Source organism: Lepidochelys kempii, chromosome 1 (assembly GCF_965140265.1).
Source record: "Lepidochelys kempii isolate rLepKem1 chromosome 1, rLepKem1.hap2, whole genome shotgun sequence".
Lineage (NCBI taxonomy): Eukaryota > Metazoa > Chordata > Testudines > Cheloniidae > Lepidochelys > Lepidochelys kempii.
In genome coordinates, this window is record NC_133256.1 from 22,390,304 (window position 1) to 22,406,237 (window position 15,934).

At 39.0% G+C, this 15,934-nt stretch overlaps 1 protein-coding gene across 4 annotated transcripts in view; it reads left to right on the plus strand.

Annotated features, from left to right (window-relative positions):
* TMEM135 (transmembrane protein 135) overlaps positions 1–15,132 on the plus strand; it is a 383,037-nt gene extending 367,905 nt beyond the window's left edge. For 3 of the 4 annotated variants that reach the window (XM_073336701.1, XM_073336686.1, XM_073336694.1), the window contains 6 exons: positions 684–851; positions 3,366–3,429; positions 5,560–5,636; positions 9,601–9,699; positions 10,899–10,966; positions 12,854–15,132. In XM_073336701.1, coding sequence (XP_073192802.1) covers positions 684–851; positions 3,366–3,429; positions 5,560–5,636; positions 9,601–9,699; positions 10,899–10,966; positions 12,854–12,986 — 609 coding nt within the window. In that variant the 3' untranslated portion in view covers positions 12,987–15,132. The remainder of the gene's footprint in view (positions 1–683; positions 852–3,365; positions 3,430–5,559; positions 5,637–9,600; positions 9,700–10,898; positions 10,967–12,853) is intronic. The other variant, XM_073336705.1, reaches the window with a different exon arrangement.
* The last annotated feature ends 802 nt before the right edge of the window (positions 15,133–15,934 follow it).

A 15,934-nucleotide genomic window follows, 5' to 3' on the forward strand; every position in this document is an offset into this window, starting at 1 on the left:
AAACAAACTCTGAGACATATCAGCCTTTCAGGGTGGAGCAGTAGGAAGAATTCCATATGAGCCTGTGTTTGTCTTTTTTAATAGTTCTGCACATGATCTCTTCTGGGTTTGCACTTTCTTCATAGCAGACTTTGCAAAGCCTCCAGGTCGGTTGTTTGTTGAGAGAACATGCCAAGGAGTCACTGTCACTGTCTAATTCACACATTTTCTGAAAGGACTTTGTTTTGTTATGGGCTTTTCCCCTCCCTCAGCACTTCTTCCAGATGTTTGAGTATGTGGCTTATTTTCTTTACCACATTGTTTGCCTTTCCATACCCAACTGTGGTTGAAGGTGGGGAGAGAATAATTTGGAAATTAAGCCATCAGGACTGTTTCAAGGAACAGAATTTTGGAGATTCTGAGAGATAGTGTGTGTCCTTTGAGACCTTTTAAGTATCCATTTAAGTTAAAAGAAAGACAGTCAATCTAGGCGGTCTAGGATTCTATTTCCTTAGTTATTTTGCAGGGAAGTTAGTTCAAAAAGCTAGTTTCAAGTTCCAAGAAGGGAGGGTACATTTCAGATAATGTCAACAAAGTGGGCTTTTAAAATGCTGCATTTCAAAAATAAGCTACGAGTACACTCGTGTAGGTCATGTTTTTTGCCAATTTTTTTTAAAGTTGCTGTTTCTTAACTTTTCCTCCAGGGCTTCATTAGAATGTTTAGTGTTGGTTACCTGATCCAGTGTTGCCTTCGAATCCCATCAGCGTTCAGGCATCTATTTACAAAACCTTCCCGGCTGCTTTCTCTATTCTATAACAAAGAAAACTTCCAGCTTGGAGCCTTTCTGGGATCTTTTGTCAGTATATACAAAGTAAGTGCAAAAACATTGAAAACTTAGTATCATTTATTTATGTTGATTTCGAAAATAACAAAAAGCCCCCCCGTCTTTACTTAAACATTCTGACATTGTACAGACCCTCAGCCCATAACAAAGTCTAGCTGTAATCAAATCATAAATGTCAAGCCAATGCCCAGGCTCAGGATCTGCTCTTCCATTCTCCCCACGAGTGCTCAAAAAAACCGATGAGATTTGCAGTATGTCCTGAAAGTGAGTGGATTTGAGCAATTTCAGACCTAGAGGGGAGTGAATTCTAAAGTGAAACGGATGGTGTCAGCAGCCCTTTCTGTTATATGGAGGAGACTCTAGCTCAGCCACCTCTATTATCTGCAGGAGAGACAGTATTGCCCATGAAAAGAGGCTCTTTTTCAAGTAGGCATCTCCCAGGCCACTTAGGGTTTTTTAGCTCATAAGCAACATCTTCAATTCTACCTTAGAATCATAGAAGTGTAGGACTGAAAGGAACCTCAGTAGGTCATCTAGTCCAATCCCCTGCACTCAAAGCAGGACTAAGTAGACCAGTCCTGACAGGTGTTTGGAGGTTTTAAGAACAGGTTAGACAATGATGGAGATTCCACAACCACCCTAGGTAGTTTTTGGAATGTTCCCTACGCTGACAGGTTGTTTTTCCTAATGTCTAACCTAAACTGCCCTTGCTGCAATGTAAGCCCATTGCTTCATATCCTATCCTCAGCACTTAAAGTGAACAACTTTTCACCCTTCTCCTTGTACAACCTTGAAGCTACCAGCAAAAAATTGTAGGATAAAGTGTCTTGTGCTACTCCTATGACACTCCACTCACCAGTTGGGAAGCCACCTTCTACTCCAGTTCCAGATTTTAAACTGATGTAGACTGGATTGTCAGCTGATGTAGATTACTGCAGCTCCCTTGAAATCAACTGAATTATATTGATTTACAGCAGCTGAGAATCTGGCCCAACCTATAGCCACACGCAGAGCATGCTGCAATACTCAAATGTTGATGTAACCATAGCAATTTCATATCCTTAACCAAATTAACAATATTTCTATTGCGTATTCAGACATAAATATGTGAGTATTCAAAAGCTAAAAACTACTGTCTTACTTTTGTAATCAACTGTTACAGGCTGCAAAGCAAGAAAACAGAATTTCACTTTTAATTTAAAGTGGCTAGAATTAGACACAAGTAATTGTTAATTACCGGGATTAAAAATTTTGGTAGAACTGCACAAATGAGCTGTTGAGAGTTTACAAAAATGACAGCTACTCAAATCTTTTACTGGAGTTTATAAAGGGTGAAATATTCTGCCTGATGTTTTTAATGTTGAAGGGTGACTACATGTTGAATGTGTGTTACATTGTTTTTTATTTCTGCTTTGAGATATGTCACAGAGAACCACATCTATACCTCACCTACTAAGCATAGTGTAACGTAAGCAGATCTTGTGTAGTACCTTCTAACCACTCACTTATTGCAAGCCAAAAAAATGGAATACAAGATGCAGTGAGGACACATCATGGACCACTTCAAAAATCTTGATATCTTCAGATGCTTTTTAGAAGATATACTTTTGTCAAACACAAGTTATGCTTCAGTCAAAGACAAATTTTGGGGATCAATACAAGGGTAACTAGGTGAAAGTTAATGACCTGTGCTGTACAGGAGGTAAGGCTAGATTAGATTATCTATGCTAATGGTTCCTTCTGGCCTTAATCTCTACAGGTCTATGAATTGCTCATAATAACAACAGGTTACTCGGAATTCCACTAGGACAATGAGATCTGAGGACAAGCTCTGTGTATCTTGAAAGCTTGTTCATTCCACCAACAGAAGTTGGTCCAATCAAAGATTACCTCACCCACCTTGTCTCTTGTGTCATGGAACCAACATGGCAACAACAACACCACAATTCCATTGGGACTTTTAGCTATTTGCAAAACTTTAAAGTTGCTCTTTAGGTTACTGGGAGCCCTGATTTATCAAAACATCGTGAGCCTGTTGGGTGGACACATGAGGAACTGGGGGGTGTTCTGGCCCTAGTGGAGGTCAACCAAAGTCACCCTCCTCTACCCCTCCCACCCTCTTTGGCTACTCTTGTTCCTCACAGCTGAACAGGGGAGGGGAGAGATTGATCAGCAAATTAAGCTGCTCCAAATATATGGACAGTGATCAGACAGCAGGTGGATTTTCCCCTCTCCCTTCAGAGTAAGTTTAAGGTTAGTTTGATTGATCACACAGTATATGCTCCCGAATGTTGAGAAAATTTAGTTTGCTCCTAATCTAAAATACATAAAGTGCACTCAGGAACCCCAGTGATGGGTGCCTTATAAATGCTTATAGTAGCAGTCGGGACAATTGTTAATGAGGTGATTGTTGATCCTTCATGAATACCTTATATATATGTTTATACATTATTATTGGATTATACTGTAATGTAACCCCAAACTAATAACATTTTAAATAAAACACTAACCAAGGCTATTGTATTTCCCCCACAAATGCAGGGTACTAGTTGCTTCCTGCGCTGGGTACGAAACCTGGATGATGAACTTCATGCTCTTATAGCAGGTAAGTCCATGAGAAGAAGTGGATAGTGCCCAAGTCAGTAATATTGTCATTAGATTTAAAAGGTTGGATTAAATGCATAAATATAAACAAGCTACTGTTGCTTAGCCAGAAGGAATGGCTGAGTCTCTAGCAGCAGCTCTAAAACACCTAGACTTGCTGGAACCACAGGTTCAAATCCTGATGGGTGGGTGGGTGGGTGTGTGTGTGTTTGTGAAACAGACTTTCTTCCTTCTAAAGGACATAACCTGAATCCCAATCCTAATGAATGAAGCCTTAAAATCCCAAGGATCTCTGTTCCCTGTGTGGCCATTAAAGATTGCATGACACTTCATAAGAATGGGGGCTTGCCCCCAGTATCTTTAACCAAATTTCCCCCTCCCCTTTGGTTGTACAATGTGCTGGGCATAGATTGTCCACAGGAGTGGCTGTAGGCATTTTGAGAGGTAGACTAGATTTTGGCACACTTCCCCCCCACCACCACCAAGAGGTTGGAAAAAAACAACAAAAAAAGAGCGGGCAGTCAGTCAGTGGAGTGCAAAAAAAGGGGGGGGGGGCTGAGCAGCACGGCATCCCCTGGAAGTTGGCACCCAGGGCAGCAAGCCTGGTTATCTGGATAACTTCTGCCTTCCCCTTCAGGGAGTGTGTAAGTACCACATAGAGTATTTCTACACAGCAAGAAGAGATGTGATTGTAGCATGGATAGGCATACCTAATCTAGCTTTAATATAGCTAGAACGGGCAACAATGGTAGTTTAGAGAAGGAAGCATGCACTTTAGTGTGGGCGAACAACCCGAGCACGTACCCAAGGTCCCTGCAGGGTTTGTACAGTAGCAGCTAGCCCATGCTGAATCCTGTGCCACCGCGTCAGTACTAATGTTGTTATCCATGCTAGGCAGATTACAGCTAGCATGATATACCTGCCCATGCTACAAGCACATCTTTGCTTGCAGTGTAAACCTACCCATAGAGAGCAAAATCCTGCCGTTACACTTTAGGAGCTGCATTGCAGGAGGAAAAGGAGGTCATCAAGCCATCTTGATAGCATACGTAGGACAGCACATAGCTTGCGTGTAACCGCTTTTGTTTGTGCAGTACATTCCATCATCTGTCCAGCAGGCTAACCCTTGGAACCATTGTGTGCTGATGGCCACATTAACCAGTTCCCCAGCGTAGCACTCGAGACCAGTATCCTATCTTACTCCGACACTTCAACTTAGACTTCATGTGCATGCTCTTCTCCCCACAGCGTATGCACACAACAGAGAACACTATTTACCCCATCATTTATAAAGCACCTTAGGATACTTAGGATGAAAAGCACCATATACTGTGAAATATTACTGGAGAGCATTTGGAAGTCTGTCCCGAGTTCCTATTCCGGAATTTCTAAGTGCTTTGAGAACAGGAAAGTAAATGTGAAGCTTGTGTTGAAATGAAAACCAGCGTTTAGGTGGTTTAATGTAAATGCAATACTTTTGTTCTGAAGTTTCCTTTTATAAATTATACTTGCATTGTTTGTGTTTAGCATCAAGGGCAATAAATTGTATTTGGCACAAGAGTAAGGTTGTCTTTTTTTATTTTGATCTTTCCCAATGTCTAATAGAACTTGCTCTGTATACATTAGCATGTTCATTTAAAAAGAGGGACAGAACCTGGCCCTTCCGCTGGAGCCAAAGAACATCCCTGGGCAGTAGAACTGATGCAGTTCCACTGTGCTGTGATGGGGTGGGAAGTGAGTATGTACAAAGTATGCACTGTCTGCGTGGTGCCCAGTGCTGCTCCCTGTGGACCCGCTGTGCAGCAGGGATGTGGGTGTGTAGAGTCAGGTCCAGAGCATCCACTGTTGTATGGATCCTCTGGACCAGTTCGGGGGTGGGGGGGGATTTGGGGCCAGGAAGCTGGTTACGGGGCTAAAGATTTGGCTCCCAGTTTCAAAATTACAGGAGTCTGTTCTTTCTAAAAAGCATAAAAGACCCTTTCATATGCACTACAGAAACATCACTGAACATTGGATGTAATAGATGCTAATAGAGAGAGTCACAAGTTTGTGTAATGTCAGAACGGTGTTGAGCGATAGCAAGGAAATAGTTGAGGCTCTTACCAATAATTTTGTTTTCTAACTGTTGCAGGATCCCTGGCAGGAGTTTCTATGATGTTTTACAAAAGCACTACTATCTCCATGTACCTGGCTTCCAAACTAGTGGAGGTAAGTAAGGTACACTGCTAGTTCCAGAGTGTTTCTTTTTAGCTGTTGTAACAGAGCGGAGGAAGAAAACAAATGTTACAAGCGTTGGCCAAAAGTGCAAATGTAATGTGAGATTGTACAACGATGCTCCATTATACCAGACGTGTGCCCAAGTGATGGCTCAGTCCTGTGGTCTCATTTCCTTTATATCCCTCCTTTCCAGAACTAAGTCTAACAGTTTATCCATTTATCTGCACATATTTTCCCCCTCATCTCCCCCTAATTTCCTTTTTGTAGCCCCCTGCTGTGTCACCTTTGCAGAATTTCAAATATAAAAGTTCCAAGAATGTGCATTTTGTCAATTTCCACCAAAACCATAAATCAAAACTAGTCCTTCCCTTCAGATTTATTGCCAAAACCTACAGCTGACTTCCTGCCTCTGTTCTCTGATTTTGGCATTAGTCTGAATTATGAATTACAGTAACTCAATATAGTTTTGGTTTTAGCATGCAGATGAAATTGCTTTCCTGTTTGCTTTAATTGATCAAATTCTAACCTGGAAAGTGACCACCAGTTACATTGCTTTTTTTTTTTTTTTTTTGAGGTCTGAAAGTCCATTCTGTTTTCTATGAGCTATTAAAATTATGTTAGCCTGGGAAAAAGTAAAAATGAAGAGTGACTGCCTATGCAAACAACTCAGGGATTGTTCATACACCCATATTTATAGTCATAGTTTATGAATATGTGAATTGGGAAAGAAAAGGGGAGATCACTCTTTGGAGTCTTTTTTTAAGTTTCACTGTGATTTTTCTATGAAATCATGAGTTATTCATGGCTCTTCCTCTAGCAGCCGCACTGGGATAAACTGATAGTGTCTGCCCATTATGCCAAGACCCCGAACCATTGCCACTTCCTTCCACTCACCTCCAGGACTCCAATCTCTAATACTGTTAATCCAGCTCCTCTGCTAGCTATGGATTTGTTTTAAAGAAAAGAGAGAGAAAAATGTGAAGAATAAGATGAAATGTGAAACAAAGAGAAACATGTAATGTGGTCCTACATGTTCCTTACAATCCAGAGTCAGATTCTGAAGGTGGTTTACGTAATGATATGTCAACACAACTCAGTCCCATAGGGTTATCCCTGTTGTATTAGTTCTACGTACTTCAGGGCTACATTTATAATAAATAAAATGTTATGCTGTATTGCTGATGGTTTTCTCTGGACTTTACTCTGAGACATTGTGGCTGCAATGAAATAACAAAAATACTGCATGGGTTTATTTCAGTTTTTACTTCTTTTACCATATTATACAAGCCAAGGGTAACTGACCAAAGAGGCGTGTGCTGCTTGGAAGGTCAAGCTGTGTTCAAGAAAATAAACTTTAAATGTTTTCTCAAAAAGAAAGTATGTGATTTGGAGTTGTTTAAGGGTAGCAAAATATCCATTGTATTTGACTACTTACCGCTTTGTTTGGCTTTGTTCTTTTTAAAAAGAAGCATGTATCACAGAGATTACCTCCTGTACTCTCCAAGATCTACAATGCCCCTTTAAAATAAACAAATCCATGCTGTGCAATGTCATATAGACATTTGGGGTACATTTTTTAAATGCACCTAGGTGACTTAGGGACCAGAATCCCATTTTCAAAAGTGCCTTAGGCACTCAGGAACCAGAAGGCTTATCTACGGGTGGTGTAATGCACACTGCGGGGGGAGGGAGAAGATGAATAAAGTGCACTAATGTGTTGCACACTAATTGCTCCAAATAGACCTTGCAAGTGCACATAAAAGTTCCCTAGTACTCATTAATGTAGTGCTGTTCAATAGGATCCAGGAACCTCTGCATTCTAATCTCAGCATTTATACTACTTTCGTTGATCTGGACACGTCATTTAAGCCATCTGCCACAATAGTCACATTTGTAATGTGGGTTTGAAAGGATCCCGGAACTGTGGGACTGCTGTGCCCCCATAACTCTCCAGCCTGGGCTGTCTCACACAATGCTGTGTCAGTAACAAGCAGCAAACCCCTCCAGGTGCTGTGATCACTCAGCCATCAGCATGTGGAACCCCACAGCCAGCTAAATTGCATGAATGCTCCCTGAGCCACTCATGAATCATACAGCGAGAGGCACCAGCAAGTCACCCCAGCTCCTACGCTTGCACCCCAGAAATATACCATCTTTCACGGCTCAAGACTCCCTTGGACAGTACAAGCTCATTCATTAGTTTGCCACTTCATCATAGGAAAGTGGACATGCACCAACCTTTGTAAACTGAGCTGAGATTCCCCAAGCACTTCAACCAAGAACACGCTGTTTTAGGTAAAATATAAAACAGATTTATTAACTACAGAAAGGTAGATTAGAAGTCAATGTTGGTTACCTAAGAAATAAGAATAAACTTGCAGTCTAAAATCTACAGACTAAGCAATATTTGAATCAAGCAGTCTCTCACCCTAATAGATATTAGGGGCAGCTTACAGTTGTCAATACACAGGCTAGATTCCCTTCCCAGTCTGGGACCAATCTCCCCAGTTCAAAGTCTGTGTCTTCCAGATGATCTTCCAGGTGTTGAGATGGGGGAGGAGAAAGGCCAAGTGATGACGTCACTGTCCCTCTTTTATACTTTTTTCCAGGTACTAGAAAGATCCTTGCTGTGATGTGGGGTCAGGCAGTCCTAATTGCGTATGTGCTCTCTCTGAGGAGTCTCTGGAAGAGTGGATTCTTCTTGATGGGCCATCAGTCCCTGTCTGGGCAGTGATAGTTGCTCCTTTGTAGCTACTGAAATGCTAGCTGGGTACTCCCCACTTCATGACATATTTCAGTAACGCACACACAGCAATTCTTTATAACTTCACATACAATAACAGAATATACACCTCAACAGGATATTAACATTCAGCAGATCAAGACTTTTTAAATGATACATAGGTATACAAGGCATACTTTGTACAAAACATCTCATAATCATATCAGAGTAGTGAATATGGGGGTTCCGGGGTGCTACTTTGAGGTACAGAGTGTAACAGTGGTGTTTCTTGACTTTCCTCATAGAGGTATGTGACGACTAGTTAACGTTCAAATAGCTTTGAAGATGGAAAAAGCTATGTTAATGGTACGCTTCTAACGATCAATGCACTGACAAACTGCGCATCTATTTACATCATCACTAGTTCCCAACCGTGGTTTGTTTGCAGCCTCCTTTGGAGTGATTGGTGGATGGGCATTCCCATCCCTCATACCAACCCCTGGTACAAAGAGATCACTGTCCCCATACTTCTCTCTACATGCTCTTTATAGTGTCTGCTTTTATTTTTGTTGTCTTTATTCTTTCTTCCTGCTCATCAAGTTTTTTATTTTCTCTCTTTTAAAGCTTTCTAGTTTAATTTTAATTTGCTCTCTTTTTCCTTGTTTTGTGGCTCTCCCATTACAGTCCCCCATTCTCTGGAAGGCTACATGCTGCTTGTTGCATGGTGCAGGGGAATCGGTATTTGCTGGTGGTTCCATTGGGTACAAGTGAACTGCATGCCACAGGAACAGGGGAGTTGTTCCCATTGCTAGCTGCATCAGAAATCACTGCATCAGAAATCACTTAAGCAGGGAGAGAAAATGGACTGCTTTCCCCAGAGCTGTAAAGGGTGGGCTGGATCTGAGTTCATAGAGCTTTCCTTACCTCCACTGCTTCTCTTTTCTGCCCTCCTCCTGCAGCTAGTCTGCAGCCAATAATGTTGGAAAACCCTTTAGTAAGTCTTGCCATGCATTGAATGTATACGTCACTCCAGTGTGAAAAATCCATAAATAAATTACAGAACACTGATGAGCTTGCAGGTCATGGCTCTTGCATAAGAAAATGTCACATGAATTTCAGTAGCTGTCACAACTTTGGCAGGGGACTTCAGGAATGGGACCATAACTGACGACAAAGTACATGCATTTTCCTTTGGTATGATTTACTCAACATGTGTTTTGTTTGTTTTTATAGACCATGTACTTCAAAGGCATTGAAGCAGGAAAGGTTCCCTATTTTCCTCATGCAGACAGCATCATCTATGCCATTTCCACAGCAATCTGCTTTCAGGCGGTACGTATTTTGCCTTCAAATAAAAGACAAAATTCCTTCAACTTATTTCAAATTTTGATTAAAATAATGGGTTGAAATGGAGATTCCATGATAAAGCAGGAGTTAGTGCAATGTAGCTCCTATTTCTGTATCTGCCACACTGATTTTGTACTGTTACGGTGGGAAGATAATTTAGTCTTTCCATGACTGTTTATCCATTTGTAATGTAATGTGGATATCATAAGCAGGTTTTGACTTCTATGGAAAAAAGAATCTCAAGCTGTATTAACCAAAGACGATTAAAAATGGACTGATTGGCAGAGACTTCACCTCACTTAGTATTTTGCTCCAGGAGACAGACAATAAGTTTTAATATTCAACCATAGAGTACTGCTGAATTGGAAAACTTCACACTCAATCCACTTTAACTGCAACTGTAGATTTGAAAAATCAGGAGAAACTAACAAGGAAATCTCCAGTTTTGTAACTTGAAGCAAGCTGCAGTCATCTCCTCTCTCTTCCCTCGTGAATCACCTACTCCTTCACCACCTTTCTATAGTGCCTCAAAACCACCTCTTCATCCATGGTTTACTCCTCTTCTTGCCTTCCCCAGTCCGGCCCTGGCTGTGCTGGTTGAATCTACCTCCCACGGCTGCTGCAAAGGCCCTGGCTGTGTTGACCTACTCGCCTGCCACTTTCTGCTACTCCATCCTGCCATCTGCATGCTGCTGTCAGAATCTGCCAACCCTACTTTTGTTGTTCAGGCTGAATGCATTTCTGGAGCTTTTTATTCTCCGGGAGTGAGAATATGTTTTCTGTACCATTCCTTTAGAATAAATCAAGTTACTTACTTTCAATTCTTATTCACTGGTGCTTAACCAAAACAACTCTAGTCACCCACAAAGCATCTCCATAAAATGGTATATTTTCTATCTTTACGTCTAAGGTAACTGATGGATTGAGGCATCTCAGGTGACCAGGGCTTCATGTAGGGGAACAGACATGCTACCGTGCTATGATCTGATGTTCAGAGACTTTAGCTATGGTTCTCTCACTAGTCATTTGCAGTTAGCACATACCCAAGAGTATGGCTCTCTTGTGCCTACATATCATTAGAGAGTAAGAATTGCAGGTAGCTCACTTTAATTTTCTTAGTATCTATGGCTGACCATGTTTTAATTATTTACTGGGAGAAATTATGATCAATATTCTGATTGTAGGCTGTGATGGAAGTTCAGACCCTGAGACCTTCTTATTGGAAATTCCTTTTACGATTGACAAAAGGCAGGTAAGTAACTGAGGTGGTTGGAAATGCTTAGTAGCAAATTTCATTTTAGCTAGACAGGTATTGTCTTTAATTCACTTGCTGTCAAAGACTACTTTGAGAAGTCTGTGTTATATGAGGTATTAGATAAAATTGGTAGTGAATATATGTCAAAATTATTTGAATGTGACTGTCACTTATTAAGCACTTCAAAAACTTTTGGATTCAAAGTTTGTGAGAAAACCTAGTTTCATATTCTACAGAAATGTTAAAATGTTAGTCTAAAGTGAGTATCTAGTTAAACATGAGACAGTTTAACTGGGACCTTTGGAGAGCATCTTGGTCAAAAAATAGTTTTGCAGTTTCAGAATTTAAGACCTGATTATGTTTTGCAGGGTTTGAAATTGATCCATCATCTGTTTTCAGGAAATTATCCCTGTAATTTTATCTTTTTAAAATCAAAATCATTCTCAAAGTTGTCAAACATTGTCATTTACCAAAAGTGCCGATTTCCAAAAATCACGTTTAAAATCATTACCAAACATTTTCATGCAATAAAAATGTTTTACAGTGATTTCAAACACAATTTTGGTAAACATGTCAATACAAAAGTTGACAGACATATTAAAAATTCTCACAAAAAGTTGAAAACTTTGAAGATTTTGACAATTTTTCATGAAAAGCTCCTTTTCTGAAAAAAGACCATATTTTTTGTTGGAAGGTATGTTTCTTTTAAAATTTTTGACCAGTTATAATCATAAACTTTTTTAGATTCTGTGTCCAGCTGAATCCTGTTTTATTCTGTATTTGCACTGGAAATCTAAAATATTCTTTTGACAATGCAGCAGAACGCAGCACTCAATACAAGATGAATCACTTGACAAGCAATCTAAAAGCAGACTGACCAAAATGGGAAGAATTATGGAAGCTCATAATTCCCCAAACAGAACCAAACTGAATGGGGATAACTTGATAATGTGCAAAATTGCACAAAAGACCAATATGTCAATTTGAAAATCACACTTCTTCCTGAATTATTTTGCCCTAAGCTTACTGTAATTGAAAGAGGTTACAGGGAGAAAGCTGCATGTTTTTCACTTTGTTTTGTGTTTTGATACTACTTTCATAGAATCATAGAATATCAGAGTTGGAAGGTACCTCAGGAGGTCATCTTGTCCAACCTCCTGCTTTGTGTATAATCAGTTTGACTCTTTTGCTGAGTAGGCAGTCATTTTCTCCTATTGCTTGTGTGAGTCTTTCACGGTAACAGGGGAGGGAAAACATCTTAAAAAATAAGAAAATGTTGTGAAACCACTAAAGGAAACTCAGGAGACATGTAGACAGAACTGTGCTTTTGCTCATCCTGGGGACAAGAAAAGGGCATTTTTTTTTTCTGGTAGAAATAGTCAAATGTATTAAATAAAATACAAATCACATGCGAAGTGATTCACTTCATAAGCATTTGTATTGTTCAAACATAAAAAGGCACCCGTGGTGTCCAAAATGAAAAACTTGCAATTCTCTAAGAACATAAGACGATAACTGAGTCCCCATTTTACGTACTAGTCAGAATTACCTCTCTCGTGTGTCCGCCCTTAGCATCCAGTACAGTTTTTAAAACCTACTTGCTGTTTGTAAAAGCTTTTAGCACCCAGCTTGTTGAAACATTGAATCAAATGCAGTTAAAGTTTTTTAAAGATCTGATTGCAAACTTAAGATCATATCCTACAATAATTCTTCTGCTTGACTAAACTCTTATTGACTTTAACAGGTATTTTACCTGCATAAGAAGTGCAGGTTTAAAGATATGGGCAATATTTCATCATTACAACGTAGAATAACTTTAAAGTAATTTTATTTATTATTAAATGGAAAAAGTGTTCATTTTGTCATGAGTCTTCTCTATTTCAGGTTTGCTGTCATGAATAGACAAGTATTAGATGTATTTGGTACTGAAGCATCTAAGAACTTCAAGAATTTCATACCTAAGCTTGACCCAAGATATACTTCTGTATCACCGAAGCTACCAATTGAGCTGTCTTGAAAAACGATACTTTATCTTGTGATTAAATATGATCACCATTTTGTCCTGAAGAGTTAATTAACTTAACAGTCAAATTGATGGAAGAGGACTTGTGCTCCACTTCAGTATTATTTCAATGAGAAATGCTTTTTACCAATCAGAAATACTGAAGCTTTGTAGGAAGATGTGGCTTAATAATTAAGCCCTTTCCATAGCCAGAAACTGTTTCTGGATCATTGTAGTTGATTGACAATATGGTAGATTCTTGACTGAATTAAATCAATGAGTAATATATCTATAGAAAAGAGAATTAAAATACACCTATGACATAAATATACTTTAAATAACATTTTCATTTCTGTAGCTCATTCCAGTAGAAAATTTCTTTGTAAAACTAATATTTCCAAAATGAGAAAGGATGGTTTCAGTCCAAAGTTTTACCTTATCTTAAAACTGTTACAGTCTGGTGAGAAATGTCCCCTGAATTCCAAATATGTGTTTTTAAAAATCCACCAGTCTGTCACTGAAAATTTTAAAAATAACCAATAGCCACTTTTAATTCAAGACTAGGCTATTTCTACCCAGCTATGGCTACAAAAACAGCAACCCTTCCACCAAAAGAGTGCTGGTTAGCCCATAAACCATACTCCAGAGCTGTCATTCCATTGATGTAGACCATGAACAAAGGAAATGTAAAAAAACAGGTGTCAGTGACTTGTGCTTCTTAAGAAACAGCAGTGTGTGGAAGTTAATATTTGCCACATGGAAAATGACAAGACAATGAGAGGGAGGAATGCAATGGCTGAGCTTTCGAGAGGGTAGTCCAAACAGTAGATTGCTTAAAATACAAACACACACACTAAAATTAAATGAGTTTTACAAAAAAGACTTGACGAGTATCAGTTTAGATTAAATCTACTTGATTTAAGCATCAATACTAAATTGCATTCCAATGGTCTTCAAAAGGGAACAAACTCCTAAAGTTCAACCATCATAGCAAAACAGTTTTATCTGACACATTCATTCGTGTTTCTTCATATTCAGTTGTTCCGTTAATCGATGAAGAATGCTTTCCCCTTGATATAGCAGACAGTCGTGACCATAGACAATTCCATGAAGTTTAATACGGTACTTAATATAAATAAATATCTGCTCAAAATCCACTTCTTTCTTTCTCTGCATATTTTTACAGATGACACTTCACCTTTGTGTTCTAAAGTGAAATCTTGACATGCTAATTCCTTTCCTACTTCTGTTGTTTATAGGCTGTTCAGGGCAGCCATGGCTGAATTATGATCAGAGTCTCCTAGCTTTTCAGGGAAAATATGAGCTTTACTTGCATTCGACTAAAAAGATCAGACAATGGAAATGCAACAAATGCCTGTGAATGGGAAGTAAGGATGTATGCATTTTTTTTTTAATCTGGTTTATTTGCTGGAAGCTTTTGCCACACACAGTAAAATAATTACTTAATAGAACCTATGTCATAACAGTAATTCTGTCCCAATCTTAACACATTTCAGCTCCCATTTGTTTAATTTCACAATGCCATATATGTTAACATTTACATCAGACTTAACAAAATTGTCATGAAAATGTACCAGCCCATGCACAAAACCTACCTGTTCATCCTTTACCATAATAATGATGATCATCAGCTACTTATAATTCCTTGTGAAAACAACATACATGGCCCAAGTTGAGTGGGTTTTGCAAGCTAGGTTTGTGTGCAATATCTTATTTGCTTGTAATGGTAAACTAACATTGCTCAAAAATAAAAAAAAAATCAGCTGGGCTCTGTCAGGATTGTAGGAGGAATGTTGGAAGGACTGTTTTTCCATTAGCATTTCTAAAACACATGACCTTCTGAAGTCTGAATGCTGTATGTTTTGGGTAACATTTTAGAACTGATGTACTAGACTATCAGGACTTAGTAGAGTGAGTGTGCCAGTCTCAGATTTTTCGAAATCTTTTACAGATAGCTTAGCTTTTCTTTTCCTTGTTGGAATGAAAATGGTGATAGGTCTCTATATTTGAGTTAAAACAGCTGAGGACTGTGTCTCAATATCTAGATACCAGTTTGGTCCATGTCTTCTTGTTTCCTACATTCATAATCCTTGTTTTAATGGCTGTCATGTAATGTAAAAATAAAACATTCTAAACCTTACATTATTATTTTTATTGGAGTCAAATACTTGTGGGATGGGTGGAGGGGGAAAGCACTCTTAGTCCTAATGTTTTCCTCCATGACAGTAATATATCTGCTTCTTTACAAAATTGTAATTTTCTGTTCACTTTTCTTAGTAAAACCACTGAAGTAAATCCAGTGGTAGTGAATGAATTCTTCATGTGACTAAGCGTTGTAGATTTAACCTGCATAACTTTGCAATATAAACCAAAACACAGGACTTTAATATTTTTTATTTACAAATATTTTGTATAAAAGTGGCATATGAATATACTCAGTGATGCTCCATATACTAAATGCAAAAAAGATGTTAATGTAATGTTAAAGCTGAACAGTTAAGTGCTCAAGTCAGGCAGTGCAAAAGACAAGATTGAAAACACAATGTTAATTCAGCACATATACATTTCAATATCTAAGGCAATATGACGTTGACTTTAAAGAATGTATCATAATACATGCAAAGTGGCAGAGTTAAGGTTGCAGCCATTCATTACCTTTGTATTTCCTAATTTTTGCTTGCTTAACTGTACAACATTGCATTGCAAAGATTTCACAGAATCCCACTTGTTTCAGGGCAGGCTGAGGATCAGGGTGAGTGATGGTCAGTACTTGGATCCAGAGGAGAGAGGAATCCTATGATGACAGTTACATTGCCACTGCAGAGGAAAACAAGGATAGAACTGACACAGCTCTGTTAGTTACATGTATTGTAGGAATTTTGTAGGTAGGGAGTAAGCCTGCCACCTATCTACCCATGGCAGCATGGCACAGGTGAGTCTTA